General features: G+C 37.5%; 1 protein-coding gene across 1 annotated transcript in view; it reads left to right on the top strand.

The window, feature by feature from the left end:
* The window catches only part of LOC128142330 (dynein axonemal heavy chain 5-like), a 167,695-nt gene that overhangs the window by 109,628 nt on the left and 40,511 nt on the right, over positions 1-17,556 (top strand). The window contains exons 61-68 of the mRNA XM_052788315.1: positions 1,136-1,312; positions 5,529-5,723; positions 8,026-8,181; positions 8,448-8,630; positions 10,711-10,881; positions 11,308-11,686; positions 12,788-13,059; positions 14,928-15,092. Of these exons, the coding sequence (XP_052644275.1) occupies positions 1,136-1,312; positions 5,529-5,723; positions 8,026-8,181; positions 8,448-8,630; positions 10,711-10,881; positions 11,308-11,686; positions 12,788-13,059; positions 14,928-15,092 (1,698 nt within the window). The remainder of the gene's footprint in view (positions 1-1,135; positions 1,313-5,528; positions 5,724-8,025; positions 8,182-8,447; positions 8,631-10,710; positions 10,882-11,307; positions 11,687-12,787; positions 13,060-14,927; positions 15,093-17,556) is intronic.

The following is a 17,556-nucleotide window of genomic DNA, read 5'->3' as shown; positions in this document are numbered from 1 at the left end:
CCTGAACGGTCTGTTTTCAAGGCTAAACAATCTCAATTCTCTCAGCCAAGGCTGCTCCCAACCTTTACATCCCTGACCAGTTCTTTCTTGTTTGCAAGTCTGAGGTTCAGCAAACCACCTTCCCTCATTAGATCCTCAGTTACCTGTGTTAAGAATTTTTTGTTATTGCACTCCTGAAAACCTCCTGGATCGCTTGTGTCTTGCTATGTTGTCCCTTCAGAAGATATTAGAGGTTAAAGTCCCCCATGTAGACCAGGGCCTGTGAATGCAAGGTTTCTTCCCATTGTCTTACAAAAGACCTCATCTACTTCTTGCTAATAACATTGTCTGTAACAGACACACACAACATCACCATGTTGGTCTGCTCTCTAATCCTAACCAATAAGCTCTCAACTGGCCCGTTGTCTATCCCAGAGTCTCAGATGCAGAACTCCATGCATTCCAGCTGCTCTCTCACATGAAAGAAAACTCCCCTTCTCACCTTCACAGCCTGACCTTCCTAGCAAGCCTGTACACACCTGTTGCAGCACTCCAGTTGTGGAACCCTTCCCACCATGTCCCCATGATCCCCATGATATCATGACTCTGCAACTGCATGCAGACCTCTAATTCCTTGTTTGTTCTCCATGCTGTGCACGTTAGTGTACAAGCACTTCAGAGAGGTGCCCAGCTGTGCTAATTTCTCAGAAACAGTATGAAGGTGATCCCCATCGTTCTGTCTGGTAGGCACTTCTTTGTTTATGTGGATATGCTTGGAGTGGTCCTCCATTAGTCCTGTTTTATTGATTACAAGGTCCCTACTGTTTCTGTCACCCCACACATTTTGTTTGCCAACCCAGTCCTCCACTTCCTCACATGATTGTTGGTCATCCTCTTCCTCCGACTTTGTTCATCCTTTCAAGCACTTCTCACCAGTTTGGCCAGCTTGTTGGCAAAGATGCTTTTTCTCCACTTGGTCAGGTGGTTGCCAACTCTTCCAAGAAAACTTCTACTTCTGAAAAGAATGATTTAAAGCCAAAAATACTCCTGGTTCAAAGAATAATTGTTTACCAAAAAGGGATAAATTCTTAAGTTAGATCTTCATGTTAGGTTTGTGCCTGCTTAATCTAACTTCTTTATAATATTTTACATACAGCTTCGTTGGACAGCAAGCAGCAAAAACTTTCAAAATCAAATTATTAATTTAGTGGGGAATGTTCTTCTGGCCACTGCATTTCTCTCTTACTCTGGACCTTTCAATCAGGAGTACAGGAATTTGCTGCTCCAGTTGTGGAAGAAAGAGATGGATAACAGCAAGATTCCATACAGTACTGTAAGTGTTCACACTCTGTCCTGACCTTACTCTTTGCCTTGCAGAGAAATAATGTGCAGAGCATTCCGTTCCAGAAAAGTACATAATTGGAAGATTATATACAGGCTGTCACATTCCATCAAATTTTTAATAAATAAAAAATCTGAACAGTTGACAACTGAGCTTCTGAACCACTATGTTTTAAGATCCTCTTTGTACTGTCATGCGTTGCAAGATTGGTATATAGGCCATCACTGTGGCAAATCTGAGAGAGAGATGCTGTCTGAGGTCAGCTGCCCTGGGAGGAAATTGCATAATATGGGAAACAAAGTAAAAGTTACCAGCTTAAAATAGATCTACCTTATCATGAGAAGTTCCATCAGGTAGTCTCAGTTTCCCCCCTAGTTGATGTTTTTTTTGCAAATACCATGTTGTGTCCATAATTTCAGTCATAAAGTCAAGCAAATCAGCCATATCTAGCATTCACTGAAAGTGGAAAATATGAATATTGAAGAAAACACCAGTTGTAACTGTCTCTCTCAGCATTTTATGTTATCCCCTTACAAGGAATAACCTGTGAATATATGTTTGACAATACCACCCCACATCTGATATTGCTGTGCCCCTATAATTTTCCAGGCAGTCTTTGAAGCAGCAGCTCCCAAGTTAGGCCCACAGGGTGGCACAGAGGCGGGGAGATTGGTCTGTGGCTTCTGGGTTGGGTGGGAGTTATGCCCCAACCAACTTCCAGGGACCCAGCAAGATCTACCCGATTTCTGCCTTTACCACCTACAGTCTCATATGCTGCCACAAAAAGTCTGCTCTCTCTCTAGATAGCCACTTTTCACTCTGAACTGTGAATCTAGAGTATAAAGGGTGAATTTGAATGGAAGGTTTTTCATATATTTCGTATTTCTGACATATTACGTCATAAATTCTTTAACCTACTGTTCTTAAAATATTAAATTTTGAACACAACAAACTAGTGTAGGAATAAAAAATTCTATTATTTTCATTTAGGATTACTTAAGTACAACATTTTACTAATCTGGATTTGCTAGAAGATATCTGTAAAATGAACTAAACAGTTCTTCCTTTTTAAAGCTTCACACTTTTATTCTTAGTGCAGCTTGATTAATTCTTTATTGACATAAAAATACTCTTACACCCAATTATAGAAAAGACCATTGCACATTTTGAACCAGGAAATGTCACCTCTACACCTCCGCGTATCAACAATTAATACCCTCCTGTCATACCCTCTGCTGTGTACCCACCCCATTTAATTTAGTTTAATTTGAAGTGTCTTGTTGAAATGATTAAGTTGAACAAAACCTGGATTTTGTAAAGCTTGGCTTACACCTTTTCAGCTTGCTCCAGTTTAAGCTCTTAAATCCATGTACATTTGTCACCAGTGAGGCTGTTCTCAGTGACTCTGACATTATAGCTTCTCCTCAATTGGCCTAAGTCTGTGCAGGCAGAGGTGGCTAAAATGCAGTGGAGCTAGGGTCCCATCATGCAGCTTCAGGTCCACTGCCACATCATATACTACCTTTATTAAGATGAGCAACTTGCGTGCTGGGACTGTGATACAGGGTAGGTTCCTTTACATGAATCTTGTTCTTTCCTTTTACCACTGCCTGCCTCAGGGATGCTGGACCTGGCAGCTGTTCTGGTGCATAGGCTTTGCTTGTGGCCAGCATCAGCCTTGTTCCTATTCCATGACTTTTAGGAGGTCTGTCTAATATTATTCCTTGCACCTGGAAGACATATTCATGCTGAAGGCAGAATTTAAGCCGTAATAATCAAAACTGTCTTTCTGAGTAATCTGTCCATGTTGCCTTCCACTTGGTTTTGTGAATACCTGCGTACATTTTCTCCAGCAGTAAAAGTTGGAGAAATAGTTCAGGAAGTCTCTCTTTACTCTCAGTACAGGAGTTGAGGCATTAAGCTCAAATGGCTCCTGTCCTCAGCTGTCAAAGGTTTTGACAGAGCAGATGCTGCTGGAAAGTGCTGGGAGCAAGTGAGCAACCTGTGTACATCTGTGGGTGTGCCATTGTGAAACAGTTGAAGGTAGATTAGTATCCCTGCTGCATCTTCTTTTCAGGTTCTTGGGGGATTTGACACTTAAAACCTATATTAGGGAGACCTCTTTGCCATGAGAGGTTTGTCGTGCTGTTCATCTCATAGAAGTTAAATGTGAATTATTTTTTTTTATGTTAGGTGGTGCATAATGCTTCTCATAGCAGTGATTAACCTTGACCTGACAGAGTGAACCTCACAGCCCAGCCCAATTTATGCTATGACTTACAAAGATGAATGATTCTGACTTGCCCAACAAAGCTCTTTGAAAGCTCCTGATGATAAGTAATATGTAAAGCCAAGATGGATTTATTAATAAAGTACCAGTAGCAGTGCAGTCTCAGGCAAGATTCTTTACTAGTGTGGTATGGGATTTGTCCTACATACATTCATCCCAGGGAGGCTCTTCCTCAAATTCAGTGTACAAAATGTTCTTAAAAGCTACTTACCTTGGGGAATATCTGTCAAGATTCTTACTATTTAAGGATAAGAACTTGGATGTATAATGTCCTTAGAAAGCAAGACGTAAAGAACTAAAATTCTGCCTCTATGAAGATATTCTGACCACATTACTACTCGCTGCATCCTTCAAAATTTGAGGAATACTTTTTGATTGTTTCTGTGTTGCCTTTTTTTTTTTTTTTCATATGGACAGGTTAGACACAGAATGCCACAATTAACAAGTTTCAAACCATAATCACCATTCTGTTTAGATAGTTGCTGTTAAAGACAGGATTATGATTTCAATGATAGTTTATGAAAGAGTTTTAATTTTTTCCAGTGAATTAAGTACTCACAAAAGGCAGCATTTGGGCTTCTCTTGATACTTCACACCACAGGAAAGAAAGCAGCTTTGCAGTTCAAGCGAAAGGCTTGACATCTGCCTTACTTTGTCATAGACTAACTGGCTGTGGGTGTATGAGTCATGTAGGCATAACAATTTAAAGAGAGCTGTTTAAAATTAGCTAACTATCTATGTAGTTAGGCACTTAATTTAGCTAAGTTTCAGAATTGCAGAGTGACTGATACTTCCTGCTGCAGTAAGAAAAAATTCAAAGCTGTTTAGACCCTACTCATCTGCTTAAAGAGCTAAATATGACTTTAGGTTCCAATTGCTGAAAATTTGGGCTATTAAATGCTTTACTGTCCTTTCCACAAATGGAAATTGGATTCTTAAAGTTTCTCTGTCTTCTGAGAATGGTTTGTGTTGCTTCATTTAGATTCTTCAATAATCAGAGTAGTAAAAAAATCAAAGGGATAAAAAAGCTTTTGAGTCTTGCAGCCACTGGTATCACTAACTCTCATGATTGTATTACAAGTTGCATGGTATTGAAATTTTGCTTTAGGCTTCAGATGCCAAATTATGTGATTTTTGCAGGAGTCGCAGGCTTTTTCTTTCTTTCTAAACATGTTGTTTGTAGAGAAAGCTTACAAATAGGAATTCTTCAGTGAAAAGTGTAAGGAGCAAATTAAAAAAAAAACCCTTCAATTTTATTATTTTTAAACTCACATCATTGTTAAGCTACTTTTCTAATTTGGAGAGCTTGGTTTGTGATTTTAAGCACTGTTTTCTTCATATGCACATTCTTGAGAGGCCAGTCGCTGTTCATAGTGAATAAAATAAAGCAGGTTGGTTGACATATGCAAGTCAAACTTTAGGAGAATGTATGAGCTGCGGAGAGTTCTGACCACAGCAACAATAACCTTCCATGATAGTTCGTGGTTATTGATCCATAGCACATCTCTTTCTTCTCTGAGTCTCCCACAAGCCATCCTGTATTCATATACATACTTGGAGGGCACTTTACAACTTTACAGCAGGAGGAAGCTTTTGTGACCAAGATGACCCTTCCTCTCGAGCTAGCAAGAAAAGAGTTTGCCAATACCAAAATCAGCTTGTCATTAGATATTGAACTGGCTTCAGAGTTTCTCTGACACTCTTTAATGGACATCAAAGCCTCAACAGAATTCACTTTCATTATTACTCAACTTCAGTGATTTAGGCACTGAACTTTAAAGAAAGGAAACAATAAACCATAGCTACCAAATACATTCTATCATGCATTATGATCAGAATAAGAAAAACCTTCCATCAAACATTTTAGTATAACTTATGTAACTGGTTCTAATTTTGTAATTACTTATTTTCTATCAGGACCTGAACCTTAGTGGTATGCTTGTTGACAATGCTACAGTGGGTGAATGGAACCTCCAGGGTCTTCCGAATGATGACCTTTCAATTCAGAATGGCATCATTGTCACAAAAGCATCTAGATATCCTTTGCTGATTGATCCACAAGGTCAAGGAAAGATCTGGATTAAAAATAAGGAAAAGAATAATGGACTCCAGGTAAAGCGTTAATTTAATATTTTTTATGTATGTGTCATTTCACATCATATTTAGCAATGCAGACTATTTTTTCTGTCATCATACTTTGGCCATGCGTAATTTAAATCTGATGTTTATGGTCTATAGTTAGGCAGAAATTAAAACAAGACTGACACAAAATCTGTGACCTATCTTATCAGGGTGAAATTACTTGTACTGCTTTGTCATGTCCCAGAAAGACAGTTTCAAAAGCAAATTGGAATTATATGTTATGCCATATGTACTTTTATGATGTATCTTTTAATTACTTGTCACAGAGAAAGTAAAACATAGAGGTAAGTAAATGACTTGCAAAATTAGGAGCAGACAGGATCAGGCAGTTGGTGCCTCATGGCAATAACATTTTAGGGTAAGCATTTTAAGAGAAAAATAGGGAAAAGAAAAAGGGAGGAAATGGAAAAAGAATGGTGGCCTGAGGTAGAATGGAAATCTTGGAAAAATGAATACCGTTATTAAAAATATGATGAAAAACTCTCCTAAAATGTATGAGTTGTATTCACAGAATTTAGGCATTTTATGACTGTGTGAAATCTACTGTCCTACAGTAGATAACATGGCTTCCTCTAAATTACATGAGACCTTAGTTTGTCCCCCCCAGTTTGGATCAAGAAACGCTAGTGTGAGTAACCAAGAGGAAACAATAGAGAGAAGGATGTATCTCATATTCCACCCTCTTTGAGTCTTGCATCTCCTGCTCAGGATTTCAGAGAGCTGCCAAGCTGAGCTCAGGAGTGGCAACAGCGAATCTCGTTCATTCGGGGACCTACAGTGACTCTCTCTGCCATGCTGTAGCCTTTCCCCCAATAATTTTAAAGTGTCGTCCAAGCAGCAACTTCATTTCCCTCCCTTAAGTGGCACTGAGTCTGTATTGCCCACCCTCCGGGTGGCAGCTCTCGCCATCTACCATCCTGCAGCCTGCAGAAGGGGACTGCAAACACGGGTTCCATTCTCTGGTCCAGTAACTGCGTAAGGATCTTATATCACATACTCACCAAAGCAGGGACTGGGAGGTGTAGATTAAAATACCGTTTCCTCTTTCCCCACTATTCATACACTATTAAGTGATGATGGCATTTGACTGATGAGCCAGAGAAAAATGTCTACCAGGCTTACTTTGTGGTCAGTATGTGTGAATTCACATAGCCTTCAAAATTTTTGAATCCCGGTGGGGCTTAACTACTGAGCTGCTGAGTACTCTCAAAACTTACATGGCTTTGAATACATACAGATGCAGCCTTTAAATGCAGAGGAAGCTTTTCTGATGAAAACTCAGTTATTTATGCAATTTTAGGCATCCTGGCTCAGATGTCAGCTGTGTTAGAAGAATCTGAGTTCTCCCCCTGTAAAGTCCAGGAGGAAGAGAGTTATGTCAAGACTCTAAATACCCAAGTGTTTATATTGTGCCTTTATATCTGCGATATTGTAATTTGCTATGGTCTTGTTAGGGTTGTATTGTTGGTCACTAAGACAGTAACTTCATCCCTCAGTTTCATTTGGATTAAAAATGTAGGCAACATGCTGGTTTGGTGGATACATATATGTCTACATTATAACAAAGCTAAAAGTGCAGAGTGATGGAACATAGTATTAATTTTTAAATAATATACTGTTTTAAGACTGTGAAATGTACCTCTAGATATTTTAATTATACCTTTTTCAAAGAGCACTGCCTGCAAGACAAGATTTATTTTAAAAATATGTCTATCCTAGGTTTTTTTGTGGTAAAAACTTAACAGATGACTGGAAAGGCTATTCAATTATCATCTCAAATATGCTTATGTTAGATTTATTAAATTTAAATAAGTGAAAAGGAGTCTATGTGATTTTTAGCAATTTTAAGACTTTATATTGTGAAATGAGAACTGAATTGGAAATTCAACATCTGATGTGAGACCAGGCCTCCTATGTAATACTGGTTCCCTGTCTGAACCCTATAAATATTTCCCTCCTTCACATTAGTGTTCTGAGCATAAAACCATTAATATTTTAAAAGTATTAAGATACTACAGTGATTAGATAGATATGTAGATAAGTAAATAAATAAATAGATAACAATAAAGAAACACACCAAGTGCAATCCCCTTTTCTGTTAACCTTAAAGCAAAACTTCCATTCATTTCAGCAGAGGTGAGTGTTGGTCCCTAAATTTAATCATTTGTGTTGATATCCCAGGATGAGTGTCATTTTTGAAAGCTGCAGTAGATTTTATTCTGTTTTCTATGTGCTTGCAAAGGCATGCTATATTGTGAACCAATCTTCCTAGGTTACAGCTATGAACCACAAGTTCTTCAGATGTCATATAGAGGACTGCCTGTCCCTTGGCCGACCTTTGTTAATAGAAGATGTTGGAGAGGAACTTGATCCTGCTCTTGATAACATCTTGGAAAAAAATTTCATAAAATCTGGTTCAGCACACAAAGTAAGATGAATTGTGAACATGAAAGTAAAAACCAGTAGGACAGATGCTGGGTATCTGGTAGTGTGGATACTGCTGAGATTCACACCTTTGCAATGCTTAGAAAGATGAGCAGTGAACTCATGGGGTTGGGTTTTTTTACCCTTTAAGCAGAAAGTTTAAAAAGTGTAAATGAAAATGTAAAAAAAGAGTTAATCTATTTTTCACTGGATAAAATATCTTTTTCTGAATTCAGCTTTTGAAAATTGAGTAATATGTTTGATTTTCAGGTGAAAGTAGGTGACAAGGAGGTAGATCTGATGAAGGGGTTTACCCTTTATATGACAACAAAATTGGCTAATCCTGCCTATACTCCAGAAATTAGTGCAAGAACAACAGTGATTGACTTTACTGTTACTATGAAAGGGCTGGAAGATCAGCTCCTTGGCCGTGTCATCCTCACAGAAAAACAGGTATGTAGTAGTTGGCACTATTTATATAGAGGGAAGGCTTGTTCAGTATCTGCACCATGAATGGATATATTCTATGTCTTGGGTGAAATTAAACGCAAGAACAAAACTGTGAATGAAAGCTTAAGGGATTGTGCATTTGCTGAAAGACAGTGTGGAGCTGGTTTTTAATTGAACAGAGAGACCTAAACATTTATTTTAAGATCTGGCCTTGGAAAGAGAAGAAAGAAAATTATTCATTAAAAATACATCACAGGCATATACATGACATACATAAAGCATCTTTATTCCTTCACATATAGCAAAGGCTCCTTGTTCAATCAGGAATCTCTTTTATTTCTGAATTCTTTTTTAAACATAATTTGAATTACATGAAAAAATGCTTAGAAACTTGAATTACTTTTGCCAGCCAGGCTGTAGAGTGCAAGGAGATACGACACTTTTAAGAGCCCTGAACACTGAATTGACTCTGCCCTTACTAAAATTTGCATTGCTTACGTGAAAGCAAATATAAAGAAGAAAATCCTCTCTTGGGTGTTTTTCAGGAATTTTATTTCATTATACCAAATCTGAGACATCCTCCAAAATAATTTAATTCCTAGATTGTTCCTGTTTCTTTCTGTGTGATCTAATTTAACAGCCTGGTTATCCAAAAAATTAGGGGTCAATTCATCATAGGCACTGAGGACATATGTGATTTTTTTACTGTGGCAGTCACACCAATAAATACATGAATGCTATGGTCCAATTACACTAAAATGTAATATTTGCTTATTTTCTCATTAAAGTGAAAGCACAAAAGTTGTTTTTCACATCAAATTGAATGACTTATTTATTTCAAATTGAACATTTCATAATTGTGTCTTTGTGAAGGAAGTAACAAAGATTAAGTTTTGGATTAGCAGAGCTGCTGCTTTGAATAAGTAACTCAGGTAGGCTTGTTCATGTGGGAGCAGTTCCCCACCTAAGGGAAACAATTCCTCCTTTGACTTCCCAAAGCATGTTCTAACCAGTGTGCTTTAGTGGTGCTGTCACCTTCTGTGGCCAACACCTTTCCACTTTGCTCAAACAAGCATTTGCTGAAGTAAGGACTGGAATCTAAGTGCCCTTCCTTCAGTCTGACAGTCACAACCAGAGGCTAGAAAAGTCATTGTTATGCCCAAACTTCCTGTGAAATGTTCAATAAAAAATTGAAAAGCTGCAACAGCAAGTACTGAGGGAAAGCTATCCACTAGCAGGGTGGGACAAATGCTAGGGATGCAAAACCTTTCATCTTTACTCCAGTAGATGTATGTTTATGTAAGCAAAATTGAACAGCATCGGCAGGAGTGGCTGGGATTGAGTAATTTACCTCAGATGGGAGACAGACTGCTTAAATCAAGATAGAACTGAAACTGGTTTCTCGTGACCTACATATAAGCTTCTACTTTTAGACTTTCAAATAAAGAGAGAGACCTACCCATCTCCCCTCACACAGATAACCTCGCTCTGTGGTGTTTTGCCTGGACAAAACTGTTAGAGAATTCATATTGAATGCATGTAGCAACACCTAGACTGCATTTTTGGGGCAAAAATATACTCACTGAAAAATATTCATCAAGTGCTGCCTATCAGCTGAAGAGAGCTGCAAGCGTAGCTGGTTACTGTCAGCCCTACTTGCTGCACAGGGACATGCTTGCAGCTGAAAAACATTTATTAAACTTCTTCCCTTTAGCAGATATGAAGAAATCATGGTTGTTCTGTCTCTTCTGTCTCATAAGAGATGAATGTCCTGGTGTAGATAACCAGAGCCAATGGAGCTCAGATAAATTTGGTTCAAAGAAAAGACAGAGCATGAACTGAGAATCTGAAGAACATTCTCATTAAGTAATTCTGATGTCTTTTCACTCCTCAGTATGCTACATTAATCAAATAAATGCAGTATACATATAAATTACTTTAGTATATAATATTTATGCATTTTATAGAAAAACCAGCAAAGCCCCCAATTTATCATGCGTGAAATCACATGTTTTCTGTATCATTATAATGAATCTTTCTTTGAATTAATCTTAAATATTGTAAGGAAAATTTCTGAATACAGGAACTGGAGGCAGAAAGAGTCAAACTGATGGAAGAAGTGACATCTAACAAGAGGAAAATGCAGGAGCTTGAAGATAATCTACTCTTCCGTCTAACCAGTACAGAGGGCTCTTTAGTTGAAGATGAGTCTCTGATAGAAGTCCTAAGAATTACTAAAACAACAGCAGAAGAGGTGAATTTTGAATCCATTGCAGATAGATTTTGTAATTGTAATTTAAAAATTATTTGTAGACAGGTGTTTTTTTCTGGTTTTGTTTTTTCTATTCAGAGCCACTATATAACATCTGACTTCTTAACAAATAAATAGTAGAAACACTATCATTTTTTCTTCCTAAAATGTTGCAAAATTAAACTATTACCTGGATACTGCTTTATATTCCAGGCATACTTTGCAGGTGTAAGTTTGAATCAAATCCCATTGTGCTTGGTGTTTGAACACATGAAGACACAATGTCTGTGTTGAAACACTGACACAGGGAAGCAAAGCTTGACTAAAAATACCATTGTGATTTTAATCAAGACCTTTTCTTTTTGCTTGTGCAGTATAAATCACAAATGACATGACTTAATCTGCATGGTCTTTTCAATTAATTTTAAGGTCAGTGAAAAATTAAACATAGGAGCGGAGACAGAGGTGAAAATCAATACTGCACGTGAAGAGTATCGGCCTGTTGCTGGTCGTGGTAGCATCCTTTATTTCCTAATTGTGGAAATGAGCTTGGTTAATGTCATGTACCAAACATCCTTACGGCAGTTCCTTGGCATTTTTGACCTATCAGTGGAAAGATCTCGGAAATCTCAGATCACAGCAAAAAGGGTAGTGTATATAATCGAGCATCTCACCTATGAAGTCTTCAAGTACACAGTTCGAGGGCTGTATGAAAATCACAGATTCCTGTTTACATTGCTTCTGGCACTGAAGATTGACTTGCAGGCCAAGAAAATTTCACACACTGAGTTTGAGACACTGATCAAAGGTAATTTCTCTAAAAATGTTCCAATTTACATATGTCTGTGAACTGCCAAATTCAGATTTTGCAGTGCTTGCACTAACAATACATTGCATCCAGTGGATCTAATGTTTTTTAACTGGTGAATGAAAGCATGTATAGCCCAAGAAGGAATTAAGAGACGAATTTTCCAAAACGAGAATAATATAGATTATTCATTATCAAAATAATGCTTAGATAAGGATATTTAACTGTTTTACATTAAAAACAGGAAAAAAAAGTCCATTACTTTGTAAAAGACCATGGTTTTCTCCTGTACGCCTCTTTTTTGAGTTGCCACGTACCTATGTCTGTGAGCTTGGAGACAGTCAGCAAAATCTCTTTTGATTTTGCACCACATTTAAGTGTCAGTATAAAAAAAGTGGAAATCTGTTACATGTTGTAAAACATTGTTATATGTAGCCTCCGTTGCATTATGCCACCACTGCATGTCACTACTAAGACACAATGACAATGAAAAATTTTAGTAAATTTTATGAAGTTTTGATGGGGGTGGACCACACTGTCTCCAAGATATAAGTACAACTAGGTACTGAGATAAGATAAATCCAGTCAGGTACTTGCCATCCAAATATCTCGGTTTGCTTTGCAGACACCTATTTATGTTCAGCTGTGACTCAATTGTGTTGGAGGTGCAAATGGGCATGATGCTGGAGTGGTGGTTGAGCCGAGAGGCTGTTGAAGTTGTACAGTCCTGGAAATGAACACACGATGTGCTTTCTTATTCTGTAGTCTAGGTGAAGGGAGATTGGACTAACCATAGGTCCTTTCTACATCTGGTCTGAAGACTTGGGTTTGAGTATCCTTTTAGGCAGGCACGTTTTGTTCCAGCTCTACAGATGGAGAAAAAGTAGCACAAAAATACTGGGATACCAGCTTTGGGAGACACTGAGACCACTTCCCCAGTCCGTCTTTGGTAAATGACTCTTCTATGCAAATTGTAGGTCTCCATGTCCTGGTTTACAAAGATTTTTACTCCCTAAATTATAGAAATAAGTATTTTTTATTACTTGTCACTTTTCTGTTTAACAATGGTTGTTTTCCTCTATAATGCTTTTCACTTTACAGGAGGTGCCAGTTTGGATCTGAATTCTGTGGAACCAAAACCAAAGAAGTGGATCCTTGACATGACATGGCTCAATCTTGTGCAGTTATCTAGCTTGTACCCATTTAATCAACTTCTGGTGCAAGTTGTTAGGAATGAGAAGTCTTGGAAAGCTTGGTTTGATGAAGAAGCACCTGAAAAAGCTATTATTCCTGATGGGTATGACAGCTTACTGGATCAATTCCGTAAACTGCTCCTAGTGCGTAGCTGGTGCCCTGATCATACCGTTGCCCAAGTAAGACATGCTTTTCTACAATTGTTATGCCTTGTGGCATCTCCAGTAGAACTGCTAGTTCCAACTTATATTCTTTGAATTTGTTTTTATCGTAATATTTATTCCAGAGTGAGCTATTTTGAAAATCAGATATTGAAATCCTCATAATAAATATATATGAAAGAAATATTAATTTATTTAATTGCAATGAATTAGAAGAGGCATTGCAAAACATGAAATAAAGTGTGTTGGAGCTGTAAGAATACTATTCTTTTTGTGTGGTGCTTCTAAAGTGGAGCCATGAAACTTGTAAAGCAGTTGCATTTTTCCGGTGAATCAGAAGACACATCCCTATTTTTTCACAGAAGTAGAAAGAGAACAGTTCATTTTGATGACAGGTGCACTAAAATAGCAGATAAACTGTTTACTTACCCTCCATGCTGAGGAAGTAATAATTAAGACTGTCTCATGGCAGATATTGTAAAAGAAACTGCAATAGACTAGCAGTTTCTCCACAGTTTGTGATATTTAGATCTTTCTTCTCTATGTAGGTCAAAAAGATGTATGAGCCTATGAGTATCGTCTTTTCACTTTTTTTGTCTTTAGCTACACTGGAAAGTAGTACTTCTGATTTCCTGCATATCTCAACTTTACATGTTACATGTTGTGATAGCATCTGTGTTGTATGTAGGGGACACCATTTTTTCATGGACCTCTTTTTCAACAAGACCCCCCCCATCATCCTTTTTCCTTTTCTTCTCTTCATCTGGTAAATAAGAGAGAAGTATGGGAGCTCCATCTGCCACAATTTAAACAGACCAAAGCAATAAATCTGCTACTGATCATTTATCAACACTCTTATCATCTTGCACAACCATCTTTGAGGAAGAATGTCTCTGAACAGTGGTTTCAAAAACTGTAATTTTTTTAATTTTTGAGGAAAGAGGGGATCCTTTTTGTTATTATCTTCTTTATCTCTTCTTTCCCTACTGTGTTTCCCCAAGTGTTACAAAATGTTACCTCTCTTTGCTAGGGCAGAAGTTAACACTTAATAGTGGATGATTGAGTTATTTTTGATGGAATTAGTGTCTTCCTCAGTCCACCTTGTTCCCGGGTGTTTCTCTCCATAATACATGTCTCAGAATCTGTGCTAGTAGTTTACACAGTTGGAAAATCATGTCAGTCAAAAAAGCATTTCATACACCAGGATAGCTTTAGAAGTCCTTTTAGAAACAGTCTGTGAAAAGAGGACAATAGAGGCATAGGGAAGGTTTGACCTTTAAGGATAAAGTCTGATCTGTGTTTATGTTTTGTAGAAATAGATATTCAGTGTAAGAGGCTTGAACTGGATAACCACTGGACAGGAGAATTTGTTAGAAGTTCCAACAAATATATGGAAGATTGTAACTGGGTCAGATTAAAGATCTGTCTAATCTGCTATGCTGTAGAGACAGTGTCAACAATACATGCTTAGAGGAACTAAGAATGGGGCTGGTATAGACGAACTCTTTTCTTTGGCTATCCACCAAGCTTTAGCAGTCAGTAATTTAGGGGCAATATCTGGGCTGTCCTCAGAGCCGACAGTGGATCTATTCTGCATGGATTTCTTTAGTTCTTTTTAAAAAACCATTTAGCATCCTCTAGCAACAATATTCACAGGATGGCTGTTGTGTGAGCAGAATTCTTTCTTTTCTTTGTTGGAAGTTTGCTATCTGAGAATTTCAATGATTGCCTCCGGTGGACTGTAACTTTTGTTACGCCAAAGTTGAAAATGAAAGTTTAGAAAGTCATGGCCTCCCAATGAGGTATTGGTAAATTCCACAACAGTGATTAATGCTAAATAAAAAAAAAAAAAGGCATATATTTCTTGTTACTTTGGTTTTTTTTAGGCTCGACACTACATTGCAGAATCTCTTGGAGGGAAATATGCGGAAGGATTTATTCTTGAAATGGAAGCAATGTGGACAGAAAGCGACTGTCGTACACCTTTGACATGCTTTTTATCAATGGGGTCTGACCCCACTGAAAACATAGAACGTCTTGCAAAATCAAAGGTATCCTCCTAAACTGAGTTTGCTAGAGCTGATAAAGACATTTAAAACTATCCTTTGAACTAGAAATGGTATTTCCGCATTTTATAGAAGTTCAAATTATGGTACTTGTATTCATACCAGTGTTCTCTGGAAGTTAATTTTGGAGCACTAGCCAAAATGCATTTACTGAGGAAATGGAAATGTTACATTCTTGCTAATTCCAGTTGTTTGATTCCAATGAGCCCTCTGTCTTTATCCAGCAGACTATGATAGTCCGTTACATAGTGAAAGGACTTAACTATAAGAACAAAGCAATCCTTGTGGTTTACACTGTGTCACATTCACAGTAGGAGCTGACAGTAATGATGTTTACAGGAAGATAAAGAAAAAAAAATCATAAATATGGTGACAAGAGAAGTTAATTTGGACACCCTACCATTCAATCAGTTCACTTGATGGAGACATTCAACATTTTTTACAGCACAACATCACTTTAAGGCACTCTGTGCTTTATGTATTATGGTTCACAGTGTAGATGCAAATATAATTTTCCCAAGAAGAAGTTATTCACATTAGATCTCCATAAATTTTTTTCCCTGTTAGAATGCATCTTCATTTAGAGGTGCAGGATTTTGGTATGCACTAAGTAAGACTTACTTGCAAAGGTGGGGGGCACGCACAAATCTCTTTAACTTATTAATTAGAAAGTTTAGATGCTCGTTCTCTTTGAAAATCAGGACTCTCCTATTTTATTTGTCTGACTGTAATAAAGAGTACTTAAATTTAGGAACTAACTCTCTCTTGAGTGTTTAAACTTAGGAATCTTAAGTCTGAAGTTGTTGATGTGATCCTTGTCCCCCAAAACTGTGCAGCCAGATAGCCAGCCACTATACAGACATAGGGAGGGAGAAGGATGGCAGTTGGGTGAGCAGGATTTTTAAGTTTATTGGAAGCAATGCATTGGAAGAACAATTTTATTCCTATTCACAAAATATTCTACTACCTTTTCCTAAGATGTGAGAGATATCTTGACTTTATAGAAGATTTGAAATTAACTGCAGGAATATTTATAGACTAGAAATGGGCAATTTTTTTTAGTCCCTTTTCAAGTCCAAGTGAACACATTAGGTGGTTGTGATTGGATTCCTGTTTTCACAGTCTATGGTGTCAGCTTTGTGATGATATTTTCATTCACCTATTCGGCTCTTCAACACATGTATCCTGTGAAATGGACTCCTAGATACGTACTTATCCTGTCTCCAGTAGGAGTTAGTTTCTGTAATCAATAAAGAGTAGCTCCTTTGAAAGCAATTCAGAGCACACGATTGAAACTTAACTCTGAGTTGCATTGAGGAGTTGAGTATTTCTATCCCATTGGCCATGTAAGGGGATGAGGGACACTAACCTCCTAATAGAGTCATTTGAAGTTGGCTGGTCACTTAAGAGGCACTCTTGCAAGGAATGGAACAAAATGCTCTCCCATTCTGTCAAATCTTAAGCAAGAACTCAGCCTGTCTGGGGAAGTGCTGGTAGGTAGAAGGTGCTCTGTAATTGTGGCTGTTAAAAGACAGCAGTTTTTGCTGTCATTCTGAAAGTATGTTGCAGTGGGCAGTTTTAATATGTTTTCATGCTTTAAGGAAGCATGTATAGAATAATAGAAAGTGAGGCTGCAAAAGAGCTAAAGGGATTGCCTTGTTTATTCACGCATGGTTTATGAACAAGGCAACATCAGCTAGGCTGTCATAACCTGAAGTTCAACTGTAATGTCAACTGTAAATGTAAAGTTAACTGTAATGTTTAACTGTAAAGTTCTTGTCTGATCTGAAGTAAAGATCGTACCACACAGCATATAGAAACCTTTCAAATTTACACAACCCACCCAGATTCTGCAAATCAAACTACAAACACAGATCTTTTTTTAAGTAAAAGTGTATATTAACATTGTGGGACTGGAGAAGGACCTCAGTAGTTCTCTAGCTTTTGAAAAATATATCTAGAAATAATTTACAGTTTTCAGAAATATTTGCAACAGGGCTTTGTGTTTATTTTGCTAGTTTGTCAACAAATTGTACTGACTTCCTGTCTTTCCCTGGGCTTTCTCTACGTTTTTCCAGAATAAAGCTTTGACTTAGGTTAGCTGCAGCAAGGATCTGATCTTGGTACATATGTGATTCTATACCTCCAAAGTATCTTATTTATTGTTCTTTTTTTTTTTTTTCCCCCCTTCTTAATGATAAAAAACTTCCAAAAGACATGCTGGGCCTATTTTTCCATGATTTCCCTTTTACAGGCATGATTTATAGTCTTAAAATGGATTGTCAGTACTGTTGGTACCTCTAAGTATGATATTAACAATATAAATCCATTATCTGCAGTTGGAATTGTTCAAATTTGTGACCAGAATTTATTTTTCACTCTAAAATTTAGTTATTCACATAACCTTCTCCCAAAGAAATGGAAACAGTATCTGTGACTACTGAGCTAT

Source organism: Harpia harpyja, chromosome 5 (genome assembly GCF_026419915.1).
Source record: "Harpia harpyja isolate bHarHar1 chromosome 5, bHarHar1 primary haplotype, whole genome shotgun sequence".
Lineage (NCBI taxonomy): Eukaryota > Metazoa > Chordata > Aves > Accipitriformes > Accipitridae > Harpia > Harpia harpyja.
This window is presented reverse-complemented; position numbering and strand designations above follow the sequence as displayed.